We start from the raw sequence: 18,921 nt of genomic DNA on the forward strand, positions 1-18,921 counted from the left end.
AATAAAGTGGCAGCTGCTGGAGGGAGATCACCAGAGAGCTGGCAAAGGGAGCGCACGGGCGGTTGGTGGGGAGAATAAAAGGAGAGTCTCGGGCGGGTGAATAAAGGCAGATTTATGGTTCCGCGTAAAATCGACGGCGTAGCCTACGGCGTATGGTACGCGGCGACGCGCAACGTTCGGTGAGTGCGCCGCGTACCCTACGCCATAAGGTCTGCGTTGGTTAACGCAGAACCATAAATCAGCCTTAAGGCTGCTGGCGGCGTGTGAGCAACGGATGACTAAGAGGGAGAATAGTTTCTCCAGGAGTGGAAGCAACGCCGGGCCAGTTATGCCACAGTTTGCAGATGGATTGTTGATCCGTGGGCTAACGTGTTTGCTGGGACTATTTTGCGAGCTTTTGCAAAAGCGTGCATTTCCGAGGCGCCGCACGGCACGGAACGAGACTCTGACAGCGAGGAGTTCGGACTGGCACAGCTGATTTAGCGGAGATCTTTAATGCAGAAACAGAGGATTAGGACTTCGATGGGTTTGATTAATGTAAAAACTGAAATAAAGTAGCCTACAATCAAACAAAGTTTTGCTCCCGCTGTATTTTTAAATAGCACGCTTGTGTGCGTGTGTGTGTGTGTTCTTGTGTGTGTGCCTTTTCGGTCGGTGCGCCGTGTGTGTTTCAAATACAGAAATGACACAAGACTGAGGCCTTTCCACACGGCGCCCGTATGGTCGCGAAAATACAGTATTTATATATGAAATGTCAGAATAGGAAATATTTTGACGACACCCCTGAAGCAGTCAAACGACACCCCAGGGTGCTACTGAGCAGCGTCGTCGTCTCCTTTCACTTCCAGGTGAATCCCCTCCCCCGGGGGAAAACCCCACCCGGGGGAAAATCTCGAGCATGCGCAGACTGTAATATCTATGTCCCCGTTCACATGGCATTAACAAGGCGGTTGCGACTGGCTCGGGACTGGCTTATCTAGGTGCTGCAAGTAGGTTGACGAATCCGGTCTGATCAGATTGACTGGACTGACTTAAGGTGTTCACATGCAGTTTAAAAGTCAGTACGATGTGTGCAAATGATCTCCAACCAGGTTGAATCGCTGCATGTGCACGTACTGAGTGAATCTCTTCTACTCCGTCTTTGTACAGACTCCAAAGATCACTGTGCATGCTTTATGTAAGATCTGCAGGGCGGCTCTTTACTGGCAAGCTAATTATAAGCTGCTGTTTGGAGCTTTTTAATTGTTTCTGTTTCAGTATAAAAGGAAATGGTTTGCTTTTGGGATTCTCGTTGGCCGTATACCAGTAAAATTATCTCACCGGATTCTTTTGAAAACCAGGGATGCTGCTCAATGATCAAATGTCTCATTTATCTCTTGCCGTGTGAAGTAGTTTGATATTAATAAGTGTAATTTTGAACAAAAAGGGGGAAAAAAAAGGAAAAGACCCTTTCCAAGATCTGGTAGTGTGGATGACGAGGGAAAAAAATCCCTTTAAAGTAAATGCGCATTGCTAAAAATGGCTTCTCCATTTATATTAATCAATGATAATGACACTGGAGAAACAAACAAACACATTTCCTGTCTGAATCGAGACATGGTGCTGCATTATTATTACTGTAATGTGGAGTAAACACATAATTTATAGCCAAGAGGTTGTGGAACTATAGAAGCAGTGGGATTAAGTGCTCTGTCATCCTGATCTGGTACAAGTTGTGTGCTGGAGCACTGAACTCATCTGTCTCTTCCTCTTTAAATCCTCCCTGAACAGCTGTGTGCCAGCCTGCCTGTAAACACGGAGACTGCGTGGGGCCGAATAAATGCAAGTGCCAACCCGGCTTCACGGGCAAGACCTGCAATCAAGGTGAGTTGTTGTCTGGGACACTGATGACCTTCATTTTACTTTCTTCAGTAGGTTTACTCTGAGTGAGACTCACCCGTGGGGCCCACTGCGAGTGGAAGCAGTTTTGTGGCATCCTCAGCGTGACCTCAGGTCCCGCAGGGAGCATTTCAGAGGCGGAGGGCCTGCAAGTGCTGCCTGTTCAGCTCGGTCTATGAGATGATGAGTTTATGCAAACCTTTTGAGCTCATGTGAGAATCACGCAGTAATCTGCTCATTTTAAGGCATATTTCACACCATGTCTTGTCCTTATCGCTACCATCCTTGTTAACAGGACTGGCAAATCAAATATGTGTTTTTGGCTTTTGAAATCGACTTGTAAATGTTTTTAAGTGTCTTTTGAAACCCTCTAAATTATTTTACCTGCAACCTCCACAGTTTGCTTAACGTTGATGTACAAGATTGAGGCCTCTCACTGTGTTTTATTTTGAAAATCAACTCAATTATGTTGTGTTTTACTGTCTGCTAGCTCGATCTACTATATGTAAATCGACGCGGCCCAGATGATGCCTCTGATCTACACCGGAGCGCTTCTGGTGGGAGCCCTTTCTTTTTTTAAATATGTATTATAAGATATCTTTCTCATAATCTTTGTTTGAGCTAACTGGAGTAAAAATCCCCCCAAAAAGATGAAAATCAACAAAATACACACCCCATCAAATTTATCTGAATGCAAGCTCAAATCAAATTAAGAGAACCCTGACCACTTTAAAAAATATATATTTTTAAGAGACTTTTAAGAGACTTCAAATACAAAAGAAAGAAGCACAGCTTCAGGCTATGCGCCGTGATGTCAGGGGCCCAACAGCCTGTACTTCCTGCGGTGTACGGCTTTCGTGCGGGGGATGCAATTCTGAGTCAAACACCGAGTGTGACGCCTTTTCCTAATTCATGATTGGTGGAAGCTTAAGTGATCTCTCAAAGTTTTGCTTATCGGTGCTCACTTTGAAACTCTGAGTTTCTGCTGTGACAGCAACAGGAGTTGTGCATGTTCTGGAGGCGTCCGCGGCCCTCACAGGGGCTTACGGAAATCCAACCAGTCAGAGGACACCAAGAACAACAACGTCTCACTTTCAAGGACTGTTGGGAGGTATGATGGGTATGGAGCTACCGCAAGAGTAGCCTAGATAGGACAAAAGTGCCTCTGGGGGGGAGTCGGAGTTCTTTTACTTCAATGTAATATTGTAGTACTTTCTTCAACCTCTGCACTGTTGACTATGAGGAGTGAAAACCGTGCAACAACGGCGGTGAATCACCATTCATTGTGGCCAGATCTCCACCGTCCAGCAGTTGAAGCCTGTTTGTCATGAGCTGACAGCAGTGAGTTGCTTTAATCACAGACGCGTGGAAGGCAAACCGCTGATTCGGCATAAGCTGAAACGAGGGCTGGCTACTTTTGATTGATCCCAGGATCGCATCCTGCCCTGTGCAGATATTATCTCAATTACTGATGTGAGATAACTTAGCCTAGCTCAGTACAACAGATGCCATTTAAAGTGTGTGTGTGTGTGTGTGTGTGTGTGTGTGTGTGTGTGTGTGTGTGTGTGTGTGTGTGTGTGTGTGTGTGTGTGTGTGTGTGTGTGTGTGTGTGTGTGTGTGTGTGTGTGTGTGTGTGTGTGTGTGTGTGTGTGTGTGTGTGTGTGTGTGTGTGTGTGTGTGTGTGTGTGTGTGTGCGTGCGTGCGTGTGTGTGTGAGCATTTGCAGTTCGGACATGTTGAAAAGCATTAAAGCCCCCCACTTAGCCGTCAGTTGCCGTTCATCTAAGAAGCTTGAAAATACCTGTGGAATTCACGCCCTGAGACAGGAATAGGATAGTGTGTAATTAGAAACAAGGGCGAGGGAGGAGGGGCTGTTGAAATCCTTTCCGGAATGTTCCAAATGACTCATCCTGCGTTGGGAGGCTGTAGGTGGCTCCTGTCTGCCCAAGCAGTCGACTCCGCTTTGTCTTGATCCGCAACAAAGGGGAGAGGAAACGGGATCCGCATCGAGTATCCATCCACAAAACAGGCTTTAGTGCCAACCGGTTGGACAAATGTGATCCCCATACCTCGCAAAGCATCTTTTAGATTTTTATCTTCAGCAGTCAGCTCTAGATGTTTCAGAGATTCAAATTTGACTGGGCTTTGAGTGGCAGACTTGACCTTTCAGCCTGTGTAGGTGCTGATAACCTCAGTTTCTGTTTTGAGCCGCCCCCGCGCAATGGAAACCAATTTCATTACTCAGTCACCAGAGATTAGATTCTCTCATTTAAATGCGGCTTCCCCTGTTGAGCATTGATTTGCGCCGGACAATTGATGTGCCTGGTGGAAAAATCTGAAGAAGAATTCTAATATCCCAATTGCTCTGCTCCATTTATCTCCAGGAATACGCCACTGGAGGGTAATAAGTTGCTCACAGCTGTTTTTATGACCTGGATGATGCGATAGGTCAAATAGTCACCCTGGTAACTTCTAAACTAGTTAACAGAATGTAAAAAGAAGACAAAAAAAACCCCTGTTTTGTAGGCATCAGTGTAGGGCAGCTTAGAATTATTCATACTCATGCCAAAGTTTGACGCATGGTGTTTTAAATTTCAATTAGACTTTTAAGTAAAACACAACAGGAAAAAAAAAAAAAAAAACAAGGCTGGAGGCGAAACTCATAAATGATCCCTCTCGGGTCCCACTACATACACGCCAAGACTTACCCCACAAAAAAAGACATGAATACAAACTACAAATACAAACAAGCTACACCTATGTAGGGGGAAAGCATCCTTAATTATTTACGTGTTCAAAAAAGAGAGGATAATAAGATTCTGGAAGAAAATATCAGGCAGTCTACAGAGTCCCACCGGAGATGTGCGGGGAGCTTAGTACTAATTATAAGATGAAGCAAATGAAAAAAAAAGATAGCACAAACTCTCTAAAAGATAAATAAATAAAAATAATGTGCTCTCAAAATGACGTAAATACAATCCAGGATGAACAGCAACGCATATAGCAGCCCTTGTGATCATTTATTGAACAAAAACTGAGCCAAAAATGCAGAAGCAGTGGATGAAAAACTAAACACACCTGCAGCTCAGAAATCCGCCTTTAGCAGCAGTGATGTGAAGTCACTGTTTTCAGGGTGACATTATAGTTTTTTCACATCGTGGAGGAATTTGGGCCTGTTATACTTGAGAAGGTTGCACAAGTGCCTTGAAGTGTACAGACATTTATTTATATACTTATGTTTATACGCGTCTCCACATTGGTCTTTTCTTGTCTGAAGGACATTCTTTGTGAGTCTTTGTTCTTTTTAGAGAGAAAATACTTTTTCCTGGCAAACCTTCCAGACAACCCTCTCGCGTTTCAGCCCTTTTTTCTGATTTCACTTGTCGTGAACTTTAACATTCAGGAATCTGAGCTGCATCATCTTTTTGGTTTTCTCCGAGATACTCTGATCTTTGCATGGTCTGACCTTGGCGTGAACCTGCTGAGCCATGCCGAGGGTGTATTTTCTCGGTTACATGACTTTGCTTTTCTGATACAGATCATGAATAATATTTGACTTGACATTTAAGGTAAAATGATTCCACCTGACAAATAGTGACAAATTTAACATCAGTAGTTCTAATGCATCAGCTTTTTGCATGTATTTCTACCATGTTTCTCTTTAATGCCACTTTACACTTCTACTGCAAAGAAAGAAACATTATTCAGTAATATTCACCTTGCTATATTTCTCTTCCAGCTAAGTTATTTTCCAAAAGAAAAACTACTAAAAAATGTTTCTAAATATTAGGTTTTTGCCTGTTTGGACTTCAGACCCTCTTCAGATAGCAGCAATTACAGAGCCCTTAGAGGCTCCAGTCAGCCTCCACATTTTTCATCAGTTTTGAGTGGTTCACCATAAAGGTTAGTGCTTTTGGATTTCACTAAAATAAGTGATGATAGAAGGGATAGAGTGTCGGCATCCACCTCTATCCCTTTTCAAAAAAACAAAAAGGTTCAGTGTTAAAATAAAATAACATAAAAAATCGATAATACATAGATATTGTGCATACATGCATACAAAAATGGACGTACATTTTTCTTGATTTAGAGGTAGAGCAAGGGATTTCTGGATGGGACAACAAACAAAGCAGCACCAAAAAGAGGGCTAGATAAAAATTCAGCTTGATAGTGATAGATAAGAATTGTATTTGATAGTTTTATCTGTATTTGAAGAGCAAATAGAATCACCTAACCTGCCTTTAAGTGGGAGCGGGCAGATTTGTCGCCATGGAAATGCTCTGACAAATGTAAATAATTGCTCGGGGGTCATGCTCGGGGTCTGGAAAGCGCTGAGAGGTAACTTGTATTGTAATAGACTTTATATGAATAACATTGAATTGAATTGAATAAACAAGCATTCTGAACACCTTTGGAATATTGTTTGCTTGAAGCAAAAACAAACCACATGACAAGAGTTATTCTTTACACTACGTACCAGCGCAATACGCACTTTACTGATTCTTCAGAGAGTCAAAGCTGACATTTCCTTTTGTCAAGCTTTTACTTCATACTTGGAGGTCTATTATTTTTGGTGCCGGCTCATTCCACTTAAAAGGTTAAAATCCCTTTTTAATGATGCTCATGTACAAAAAAAATCTCTCTCTCTCCTCAACTGATTGTAATTCTATTCATCTTGATTATTTTTATCCACGAATTAAAAGGCGTTCCACCACCAAGATCATTAACCACTACTTTCCGTGAGGTGCCTCTTCAGCCGGCTGCGGAGGAGAGCTGGTTCTGTTGCCGTGATGGCGAGGACACATCAATATGCTCCTGCACAAATAAACCTATTATAGAGAAAATGTGTGTAACCGTTTGGCAGCACACTCTCCCCCCACTGATCGCCTCATTTTAATAAGGTGATTATTCCGTGCAGGTGGGTTTAATTTGGAATAGCAGACCTACTGTTAAGACACTATTAAAAGATTTTGCCGGAGGTATGACGTCTCAGACATCAGAGTCAATACAGCAGTACATCCTCCAGATGCTCCTTTCTCCTTTCCTTCCCTGCCTATCAGCCAGATGCATGATTAATACGACTTCAAGTGCCGGGCTTGAAGCAAATATACAAATGTAAGTCCATATCTGTTTGGAGAACGTGCTCTTGTCTTCGTGGAGGTTTGTTGGTTTAGAAACAGACCCCTCTCTGTTACTGTTTGCCTTCTTGGCTGTCGGCTGTTAACAGCTGTGAGTGTTTAAAGTATAACATCCAGGCCATCACTCCGTATTTTCTTTTCAGTTATCATCTAATTGCTAAAAATGTGTTTTAATCTGCATTGCCTGCTTGAACAAGGTCATCAAAGAGACGTGGAGCAGTTTGTAACTGTAAAACGAAATATTTTCCCCCCTTTTCAAACTTTCTTGTTTGTTTTCTCAGACTCTAGACACGATACTTCATAATTAAATTAAGAGTTTTGTTAGTATATTCAAAAATAAAACCATGAATGAAGACTCTGCACCGGGTACTTGATTATACAACAGCAGCCTCGGGTCTTTGAGGAAGGCGTACGACAACCCTGGCAGCCTCTGCCCCCCCAACCACAAACACATGCAGACAGGGAGGTGGTTCACTTTTTTCATTTTTTTTTTTTTCACTTCAAACGAAGTAAAAGGTCGGACATACAAATAGATGTTGCATGATTTGGTCTGAATAAATAGAGATACACCTGCAATGTATGTGGCATGAAAAATGAGATTGGTTGACGACAAGACCAGTTATTCCGTAACCTGTCTTTAATTGGGAATACTCTATTTAAAGACTTTACTGCTGTCTCAGACGATCCCTCTGCAGTGAAGGTGAAGTCGCTTTTGCGACACTGTCTTGTTCGCTCACACTCAATTTCTCTTCACTTCTCACTTTTGCAGAGTCTCTTAGTCACTTCTGCCATGATGTCCACTGAAGCGATACGAGCTGTTCATTGTTACTGATGGGTACACAGTGCTAATAACTGATAGATGGCTATTGTAAGAGACAACTGGGATGAGAGTCCAAAGCTACTTCGGCTAGCTTTTGCTTGCAGTGAGGACGAGAGACCACGAGAGCAAGACAATACTTCCAAACACTTCCACGGAACAGGATCAGTACTTGGATATGTAAAACAAAATAAGCAATTATTAGAAGCAGAGACTACTGTACCTTCTGTTCATTAATTTTTCTTTGAGGATTAATAAAGTATCTTTGAATTTGAATGAGCCCTCCTCCTTTTAAATTTGTTGCCTGTAGGTTGTTCATGGGATGCTCAACATCTGTTGGAAAGACAAATTTGGTTGTTTTTATTGGTCCAATAAATGGATTAAACCTGACCAGTGAATCTGAAAAAGTAATATAATTGGTGGAATTGCTCGCTGCTCATCACATCATCTGCTGCGACATATGGGCAGAAGCGAGGCATGAATGGAAAGGAGCATAACGGCACAACAACGGAGCTAAAATATGAATTTATGGGATATTGGTATCAGCCATGGAGAAACAGTGAATTATGGGTCATCGGTATCAGTGAAAATTTTTAATATTTTTCATCCCTGCATGTGTAGTCGACTTGTACAGATTTATGACAAGCGGTTAGCGACCAGGCGCCCGTACGAGTTCTTTTAATAGATACGAAGTTCAGATTACTGATTAAGTTTGCCAGTAGAGATCCTATCCACATTATCAGTTTAGCAGAGTGACACGTTTTAGTCTTGCCAGAGGCTTAAAATAGTGGGGTGGGTATTATATTTTACATGGGTCAATTGCCCAAAGTGCCATCATTAATTGCTCTTTTGCCGCAAACATATTCTGTTATATCTTAAAACTGCTTTTATTCACGTTCATTTGGTCCTTAATGAAAGTTTAGACACCTTAAGAGACCTGGTTTAAGTTGCTATCTCTGCAATAACTACTTGTTTAATCCTGTATAGTTAAAGCATTGGTGTGTTATATGACTAGTAATTACAATTAACTTCTTGCTACCTGAGTTAGTATTGATTATTTGGAGGTTGACCAGAACTGAAAACAGTAGGTCAGTGCATATCTAGTTATTGTATCTTAAAATATAAATATAAACTCATAAACAGTTCTTGAATACCATCTGCAGTTTCTATTAGTCAATGTTGTAAAAATGTTCTACTCTTTTAATTTATGAACATGCAACGTAACATGAGATCCTACAACACAGTGTTGGCTCCGGATAGCTTTATTTATTCGTTTATTTCCATCAATTTTTCCCTTTATCCGGGCAATTGCTCTGCAAAACTGTTTTTAGAATGATGGTGAAGAACATTTTAAGATAACCCTGAAATATGACCAGTAGATAGCTTGAAAGGCTGTAAAAACCTTTTGTGTGAACTATAACTTCACCAATAAAAAAGGCAGATAGAAACAGATATAGGGTCCTCTTAAATTTGTAAAATAATAAATGTCATGATTTAAAAAGCACAAGATAAAAACGAGAATAGAAAACGGATGGATGGATGATTTAAAAGCATTTTCCCTGCAAAAATGAAGTTACTTCCAAGGTAGGACCAGCTTGCAGGATAGTTCTTTTGTTCAGCCAACAAAAACCCATAGAGAATGTTACAAAGATGTCATATGGGTACAGAGCAGAGTTTAACTTCATATGCAAATAATCCTGCAGAATCTGTCCACTGCTGCAGTAGCACTGCTCCCCAGTGTTGTGTGACATGAAGTTTCCATCTAAACAAGCATCCGCGTGATCCAGCATGTGCATTTAGAGGTAAAAAACGTGCTACTTGACCAATACATCTTAGGTTTTGATAGTGTTGCATGCCAGCCCACATCTTTATTGGATTAGAGATAATCTGTCAGTATTTGTTCCTTTTCCAGCTCAAACCTGTGACAAGTGTTGCTGCAGAGGTGTAAACTTCTCACTTTAGATTATCGGATCCCTCAGCAGGGAAATTCTTGAATGATTTCAAGTGTGCAAACCAGGCAGAGGTGGCTGTGTCATCTCCCTGTCAGCCAACAATAGGTGTTGTTAGCTCACTGCCGGAGGAAAGGTTGCTCGACTGATGGATGGCTAGGCCGAACTGGGAGGGGCCGGAATTCCTGAGGCTCAAGTGTTTGTAGCCCAGCAATGATTTGCCTGTTTTCACGGTAACTCCTGTCTTGCTTTAAAAGTCCAGTCAGAAATAAGAGAAGGGATCCTCTGAAATGGTGAGATACTGTAATTCCCTCAGATCCTATTTCACCCTTTTGATAAAAAAAAAAAAGGAATCCGGATGAGAGAAGGCTTCAAGGAGGGGATGGGACACAAAACCGCTACTGCTGTTTCCACCGTGTGTCCTCACTTTTTTTCTGTTTCTCAGCTCCACTTTAAGTCCCACAAGTGTAATCCTCTTTCCTGCATAACGTTCCTCTTTACTCTCCAGGAATGTGGTGTGGTCAGAGGTATTCTAATCCACTGGTTGGTGTTTTCCATTTTCTCTGCATCTGCACCCTTTACCACTTCATGTCAATCAAACCTCCAACAAGCCCTTCCCTCCCATTCCCCTCATCCCCTCTAACCCATTTTCTTTTGTTTAAAGAAGAGGCGCTGGACTACTTAACCCCAGCAGTATGGACCAGTCACCTTCCTATATTTCTTCCCATGGACCATCTGCCAGTGGGAGTGGTGATGGAGGGTGAGATTCTCAGATCGACCTCCCCTCAGCAGCTTCTTTTCTGCCCTGTGGCAGCAATGCATGGTGTGGCCGATGCACCTGATAAGGAGCGAATGTCACTTTCAGCTCGGTTGCTGCTGCTTTCCGTCCTCCCCAGCAGATGAAGCACCTCCCAAGAGCTGCTTTTCACTCGAAATGCCAGGATGAATGCCAAGCATGTCACAGTTTACGTCACTGTACCTCTGTTTCTGTCTCCCTCCTGCTCAAGTCAAAGTCTAAGTGCAGGAGAGGCCTGATCATATTCTCTTTATTCTTCTTCCTTTAATTTTCATTTCCAGCAGTTTATCAGCATCAAGAACAAAAGCTCATCTTTCTGTCCATCTACGAGTATGTGGCATTCACAGCTCCACCAAGGCCGTCAGTTTAATCCAGTGTTGTCTTCATTAGAGACAAGTGAGTCCCCAGGAAAGAAGCTCCTGCTAATCTTTCAGTCAGCGATAAAGGCGTGCCGGGAATGTAGCATAGCATACCTCAGTGGAGCTGACCCAATAAATCACTCCACTTTGCATCACTTCAGATGCGTCGCGGCAGTTCATTTACCGTACAGTGAACACCCCAGAGGGACTTTCCACCTCTGCTATCATATAGGTTTCTTCTCTCCTGGGGCCCTTTCAAAAAGTCAATTGGTGGTCATATCAGCCTGTTATCTCTCACTTTTTTTCCATCCATCACTGTCCTTTTCTGTCTGGTCTTTTTTTTCCCCCTGTTCCTTTTTTAATTTCATAGATGAGAGCCTGGCTGCATCTTGTGTCTGGCTTGTGCTGATGCTCACGGAGCTACCACTGTCTCCCCCATCCTGATTCCTCATTTACATTTCTACGTTTTTTTTTTAAAACTTTTTTTCCAGTTCAGTGGGCAAGTGTAGACCTGTCTCTCTGCCATGCAGACAATGGACAGTGTTGCCATGGCTTTGTGTAATTGCAGTAATGAGGATGCCAATTGTTTACTTTGAAAATCAAGACGGGAAACTGAGTTGACAATGCTAATTAAAAAAGTGCAGAGTCAGGTTGTATGTGTGTGTGTGTATGTGTGTGTGTGTGCGTGCATGCAGGGATGTGTAAATGTTGAATTTAAGCAGAATGTTTGACATGATTTGCCTGCAAAATTGTTTATGTTTGCTCAAGAGACATGTCCTTTACTAAAATACCTTCTTTAAAAAAAAAAAAATGTAGAAACAAAAATAAAACCACTCTGTTTATGAGCTGTATGCGAGCAGATGAGCAAACAAACAGTCACAGTAGGACCTTCATCAGCCAAAGAGACCTGTGACATGTGCAGTGCAGTTTCAGCATCTTACAGGCAGGAATCTTGTCAAAAAAGTTTGGGCTTGCACTTATAAATGGTTTTAGGACAGGTTGGAATATTTACTCACTCATCAAGTCTGAATCATAATTCTAAGATCAGCAATGAAATGACAGTTAGCTTCTTTAACAATTTTACATGTACTGGAATTGGGGCTGTTTTCTGGTGGCACTCAGGTATCCTTCTGCATCAGTCTCACCCCTTTGACATTGAAGGGTTATGGGTAATTGAACAATACAAATAGTCTTGTATGCAGTCCTTCACAAAGTTAAAAGCATGTTTATCTTAGAGGTGATACTACAGTATGCAGGTCATATGCTGATTGAAAGTGATCTTGAGCCAGGTCTGGTTATAGACAACTACTGGTGTCAGTAGTAAAAAAACACAGACATTAGCTGGACTGGACAAAATTCATTGTTTATTTAGGGCGTAGTATTCATTATTTATCCAGTATTATTTCTAATGTGAGGGGGACACCAAAAACTCTATTTGGGGCTGTCTGAATCTTAATCGAAGCTCATCATTTACACCACTTCACACTACACACTTTTCAGGGTCAGCAGATTGCTGTGCTGTTAAAACTATGAACTTGACAACTAGCACCTTTTTGATCTCGTCTTGGGTCTAAAAAGTGCCTAACAACATGTCATCACAACGTATTGGATCAAAACCACCGCCCTCATTACTGCCATTCCTTTTTGGAAGTTGAGACAGTACAAATGGAGGAAGCACTGCATCAGCATGCTGGTGACAACCATGTCATGGTTATGAGCCGTGTCTTCCGCTACGCCACTTCACGCGTACACAAGTGTTAAAACGCAAAGACATTTCAATTCTTTCATGAGGTGGTTTATTTAAAACTGTATTGGAGGCAATTTTGCATTTGTCCGTCTCCAGCATCCTTCGATGACACGTAGTAGGCCGTACGACCATTTAAATGATCATCTGCTACCTTCGTCTTCTGTTGACTATTTTCACAACAGGGTAGCGGCAGTCAATATAGGTGAAGTAAACATCAGAAATGCTTTGCCACAAGCTGTAACTGCAGGAACTACACTAACTCTGGTGATGCCGATCTTCCGAGATGGTATTCCTCGGAGCATCCACATTGTTGGAAACCCTTCCGCATCGTCAGCAGGAATCTCAGGTTCACAGGTGTTTCGCCCCTTAACCTGTACACCTCTCCTGAGTGGGGCAGCAAAGACTGACTAGCCTTCACCTGCAGAAAGGTTCCAACTGTGGGCCCTCTTCTGCCACAGCCATCTTGAGCTGGATCCTCATCCAGTTGGGCCCATCTGCGGTCTGCTGCTAGTGGTAAGTTCAAGTGTGGTTTCCTCTCAAAGTCTTTTGGACTTTAAGGTTCACCAACCTGAATATAATTTGACCAAAACTAAATTCAAATTTGGTTCAAAATACTTCATTAATCCTCAAAGGGAAATTAATCAAAGATATTTCCGTCCATCTTTTTTGATTTGGAGATCACCTTCTTTCTTTTGAAGAGCAGTCTCACAGGACGATATTTTTGGGAGAGTTAAGCTCATAAAAAGAAGCCTCACGGGACAACATTTTAGGAGAAAACACCTTTCAATGGAAACACCAGCACCCGCTGCACCAGTACCTTGTCGCAATTTCAGAATGGTTGCATTTGTTTTTGTGTAACAGTGTAATGGAAATCCACCAAGAGTCATCACGAAATATCTCACCGCTCTGCCCATGGGTTGTAAACACACAACAGAGCAGAATGTCGGTAAAACCCCTTTACATTGCTGTGAGTAAGAAGCCACATGGCCACTGTCACAAATCACACCAATAAGTGTATCAGGGAAGCAATGTGAGGTTCTGCCTAGGGACACTTCCACACCTGGTGGGACTGGGTTGAAACTGGGTCCCTTTTGGGTATGGGTTTGTGTATTTTTAGAGCACTAAAAGAAAAATTCATGTTTTGTATTACATTGACACTCCTTTTTGCCACTATAATGTAAGTGCAAGTAGTGCTATAAATGGTTTTATATGGTGTATGTTTTATATTGATGTTCATAAACTGACTCAAACATATCCTTAAGAAGGTATGAATGTAATGGAACATGACTTTAAACCCGATGGCCTTTGACTGGGTTAAATAGGCGGTCATGTCCAATCTCTGGCATGTCCTATGATCAGTCAGTCAGCACGGCTTTAGTAGATCAGGAGGTGCTATTCATAGGAAATTGCGCCTGTGGGTATACAAACTCACATGTGCTTCAACATTCATCCAAATAAAACTATGATGTCTTTTAAATGCAGATGGTATGTGGCTCGCAAAGTATTCATCCTAGCATGTGTCCATGGTGCCAGACACAACACCATTTATAGGGAAGGCCTTTGCTGTGCGCTGAGATGGACTCTGTTTGTGATGGCTCGAGAGTAGCTCACTGACAGCGAGATGGTCACACACTTGATTCTTGGAGTATGTGACACCTCCACAGTGCACTGGTGTTCTTGCACTGTAAGTGATGGCAAGAAAACAGTTCCTAGTAAATGATTTGAATGACTCTGGACAAGACATGTAAGCTTGTATACAGGAGGGAATTTTAATTATTCGAGACGTTCATCTTTCAAGTCTTTACACATATTTTCACTATAAATTTACACACACACACACACACACACCATATAGGCACCTCAACTTATAATAGTCAACCTAAGTTAGTGATAACTGAATAATCAAGCAATCAACATGAAGTGTTTGAGTAAGTCATTGCAATAACAATGTTAACTGCTACCTGCCATGATCATTTTGCATTTTTATCCAACATGACTTGCGAGGTGTGAAACTGTGAATTAAAATCTACAAGAGCATAAACACTCTTCAACATACACTCCATAACTGTACTAACAGACCTCTACATCCAGCTCTGGATTGGCCTTACGAGTGCAGCTATGCCAACAGTTGGATAGCAGTCGGCAACCTCCGCTGCTGCAGACAAATTGCAACTCTAGTCTGGCCACTACTGCTGCATTTTGGACTTCTCAGCCTCAGCCGACACCACAGTACCTCTGATGGAGTGTCAGTCTTCATTTTGGCTCTGCCAGTCAGTCCTCGTCTCAGATGTTGTTTCCATAGCAACGTCCTAAACGAAGATTGATTGACAGATTTGATCAGAATGAATGTAAGGTTACATTAGTTAGCTTCATAGGTCAGCAAAAAATAAGCACAGAAGCAAGTGAGTCAGGTCACAGGTGTGTCAGCTTCTTTTTATATGGCCTGTGGTCAAAAAACATGCACCACTTATTCATGTAGTCATTCATGTATTAATCTGAGGTCTATTTCACAAACATTTGCTGTTTCTTATCTGCTGCTAGTTATAGTTTCATCAGCCAGATCCTTACAGTAAAAGGGAGATGCTTTTAATGATTCAGTCAATTATAACAACCTTGAATCGCTTGAATTCAATTTTAAAATATGCATAAAAAACAAGAAAAAATAAAATGTACTTTGATTAATTTGCTCTATTTAGATTTGCTGTTGAACTAACATAATTTCCCTGAAAGAGATGCGGTAAGTGGAATACAGATACCATTACAGTAATTGTCAGTTTTTTGAATTGAGGTTATAACAAGTACAAATATCGGTCCTGACAACAGCCAACACAGTTTTCAGCTCACTACACAGCAAAAAAATAAACACAGTTATCACTTTAGCACATACACTAAAAGCTTTTTCATGAAAAGAAAAAAAATAGACTCCTGTCATAGCAGGAAACGTACTGATAAGCGCAAACAATAACTAGAAAGCACAAACAAGACCTGTAACATTGTTTATTTCTATTTCTGAATGCATTTGAGTCACAGTCTAACTTTATTCTTGACTCCAGTATTCCTCTAAACAATAATTGCAACACTTAAAAAGGCTGCAGGCACACAGTTTATACAATGAAATCCCAGTAATTCCAGTTTGACAAAATAAATAATCCCAACACTCGGTCTAAATATTCAAGCCCAAATCCAAAAATCTTGGGACAGCAATTTAAATGCAAATAAAATCAGATTTGAATCACCTGTAAATCTCAAAATTTTGATCACTGAAAACATATCAAATGAATAAAACAGGTTATTTTGAATGTGATGGCAGTGACATGGCTCAAAAACACTGGGATAGTGCTATATTTACCACTAGTTCTTCTTTTGATAACAGTCTCATACATACAGCAACCAGTTGCTGGAGTTGCTCCTATCCAGTAGTGCATGCTGCCCATTCCTTAGGCATGATTGCACCCGATACCTTTAAAGATGGACGCTTTTACACTGAATGCTGGTAACAAACCGGATGGTCCTTCCCCTCTTTCATCAAGAAGATACAGTGTTCATGATTTCCATAAAGACCTTTTAAACTGCAGTTTGACCACTGGACAGTTTCCCATTTTCCCTGTGGTTCAGAGAAGTCGGCAGCATTTTTGGATCATGTTTACACTCACCAGCCACTTTCTTAGATATGCCTAGTATACCTAATACCTACATAATGTACCTACATAAACTTGTCACTTTGTTAGGTATACCAAGTATATCTAAAAAAACAAGTGGTCAATTAGTATGAATACTGTATAAACTCTTTTTTGCACAAAAGAGCTTTAATTGGCATTTGTGGATGGTGAACTGTGTTTGTGAAAAGTGTTCCTGATTTCATGAGGTGATGTTCAAATTACACCCGTTTTTATTGCGGTGTCTTCTGACGGCCCAAGATCAGGGGCATCACAGGCAATATTTATTTTTGGGCTTGTCCTGTGCACACAAAAATTTCCTCATATTCTCTGAATGTTCCGACGATATGTACTTCACATGATGAGACACTTCATGTCTCATAATTTTACACTGAGGACCATTGATCAGAAATTGTTTAACAGTTTATATGCAGTGCTTTGCAAACTGGTGAACCTCTGTCTGTCTTCACTTCTGAGACTCTTCTGCTTCATGATGCTCTTTTTAGACACAGTCATGCCATTGACTTGTTGCCAATTGAAAAAATTATCAGTTGCAAGATGTTCCTCCAGGCGTTTCTTCTAAAAAACAGCTTTTCGTTGCCCATGTTGTAGCTACTTTGAAAAATGTTTCTGTTATCAATTTCAAAATGGTCTAATATTTTCCATGAAAGGGTCAATTTTCCCATTGTTAAAATTCGACATCTTTTCAATCTTGTGTGTTAAACAAAATTACGTTTTGGGAAATCATTGCCTTCAGTTTGTATTTTGAATAATACATGAATAATGTTACCCAGTCACCATATATATTTGGGCCACATGTGAGGTAAAAGTGGGCTGTTTATATGGGTTTATCCTCAAGTTACATGGTGGCCCTACCTCTGTCTTCCACATCTTCCTCTGTATGGTAATTTTCAAATGTGGGTCAGTTGTGACTAAAGTTACTGTATATGGGACCAACACAACAATACTGAAACCATATGGGACTCATTTTATTGACTCATCTCTGTACTCAGGTAGCCCACTGTTAATCTACATGGGACCCACATAGAAATGCCAACCAGGCAATCACACCAGTGTTTGACTGTGTCTACACACGAGTAAATTAAAGGAGCTGTATGTAAGAGCAATAATAAAACGAACCATAAAATGACCCCGATATGTCAACAGACATTTAAAAATCATGTTCATTTCAAATACTTATGTCACTGACAACAGCACTCAAGCCAGGATATTCCAGTTTAAAAAGAGGAGTTGCAGCCCTCAACTGATGTTTATGTTGTCATTTTTTGTTTTGGCCTGAAGCTCCACCCTCCACCTATCTCCCAATCACCAAGTCAGTATTGTTTCTGAAGCTCCACCCTCCACCTATCTCCCAATCACCAAGTCAGTAATGTTTCAGCATCCGGGTTGCCAGCTCGGCTCTAATTATCGCAGCCATGGCAGCCTACGTTCCTGCTGCATTCTGCAGCCTACCTGGCAACCTCTGGTCGGGGGGAGGAGGGGAGGGTACACGCCGCTCAACAATATTTTGAAAGTGACTGCAGTACCAGTTTTGGCCAATTCTTACAGACGGCTCCTTTAAGACAATCTGAATTTGAAAAAATATTGCATGAGTTTTGCACCCAGTGTATGTTTTTTTTCCTCTTCTTCGTGCCAACGTACAATGGATTCAACCTGATTTTCATGGGCCCCAATGGGTGACATTCTTCTGCTTGCAATTCTGTGTAAAAAACAGAAGGACTACCTGTTTAAGGGTGAAGCTGCAGCCTCATAAAGTTGTGCAGCAGTGTCAGAAGGTATTATAGCATCTTTTATCAGGTGCAGGTGGTGGGAGGGTTAACAGCTGAGACGGGCTTCCTGGTAAGTCATCAAACGGGGGGGAAGGGGGGTTCAGGGCCTGTCAGAACATGGCGGCGTTTCACTTCCTCTGACAGACCCATTAGTGCACATGTAGACAGACAGACTGGCACATAAGAGCAGCACATAAATGCTCGGACGTGGTTTGACATGACTCACCTCGTCACCTTTGCTCCTTGACTAGTTTCACCTCTGTACAGGAGGTTCCTCTCTCTGCCCCCCCCCCCTCCTCCAATCCACTGATGTTGTCTCTCTCTGTCTGCAGACCTGAATGAGTGCGGGCTGAAGCCAAGACCCTGCAAACACAGGTGCATGAACACATTCGGGAGTTACAAATGCTACTGCCTGAACGGCTACATGCTGATGCCGGACGGGACCTGCGGAAGTGAGTCTCACAAATGCATGCAAAAGCCTCTGAGGTTGTTTGTTTAGTCTGAAATGTGGATATCTGGATGTGTGTTTCCTCCCTTTGCTCATAATCTCTCCTCCGCTTTGAAGCCTGTACGTGCGACTGTGCTTTGTGAAGTGTTCATTACCTCAGTACAAATGTATTCATCCGAGTGCCAGGAAGCGATGCTGGTGTCATATGCCCTCTGTCATAAAGTACATTTTCCCTCTTGTGCGAGTCCCTCTGACAGCAGCCTCCCAATCCTTTGATAGACTGTTTTGATTAAAGCCTTATGTTGATCCGCTTCATTGTAGTAGCTCTACCCTATGAAAAAGAA

At 41.8% G+C, this 18,921-nt stretch overlaps 1 protein-coding gene across 4 annotated transcripts in view; it reads left to right on the forward strand.

Annotated features, from left to right (window-relative positions):
* Nucleotides 1-18,921, forward strand: part of npnta (nephronectin a) — a 74,260-nt gene that overhangs the window by 27,834 nt on the left and 27,505 nt on the right. For 2 of the 4 annotated variants that reach the window (XM_061717358.1, XM_061717336.1), the window contains 3 exons: nt 1,771-1,863; nt 10,446-10,541; nt 18,462-18,581. In XM_061717358.1, coding sequence (XP_061573342.1) covers nt 1,771-1,863; nt 10,446-10,541; nt 18,462-18,581 — 309 coding nt within the window. The remainder of the gene's footprint in view (nt 1-1,770; nt 1,864-10,445; nt 10,542-18,461; nt 18,582-18,921) is intronic. The other 2 variants (XM_061717344.1, XM_061717352.1) reach the window with 1 other exon arrangement.

This window comes from Cololabis saira, chromosome 1, assembly GCF_033807715.1.
Source record: "Cololabis saira isolate AMF1-May2022 chromosome 1, fColSai1.1, whole genome shotgun sequence".
In the NCBI taxonomy this organism is placed as follows: domain Eukaryota; kingdom Metazoa; phylum Chordata; class Actinopteri; order Beloniformes; family Belonidae; genus Cololabis; species Cololabis saira.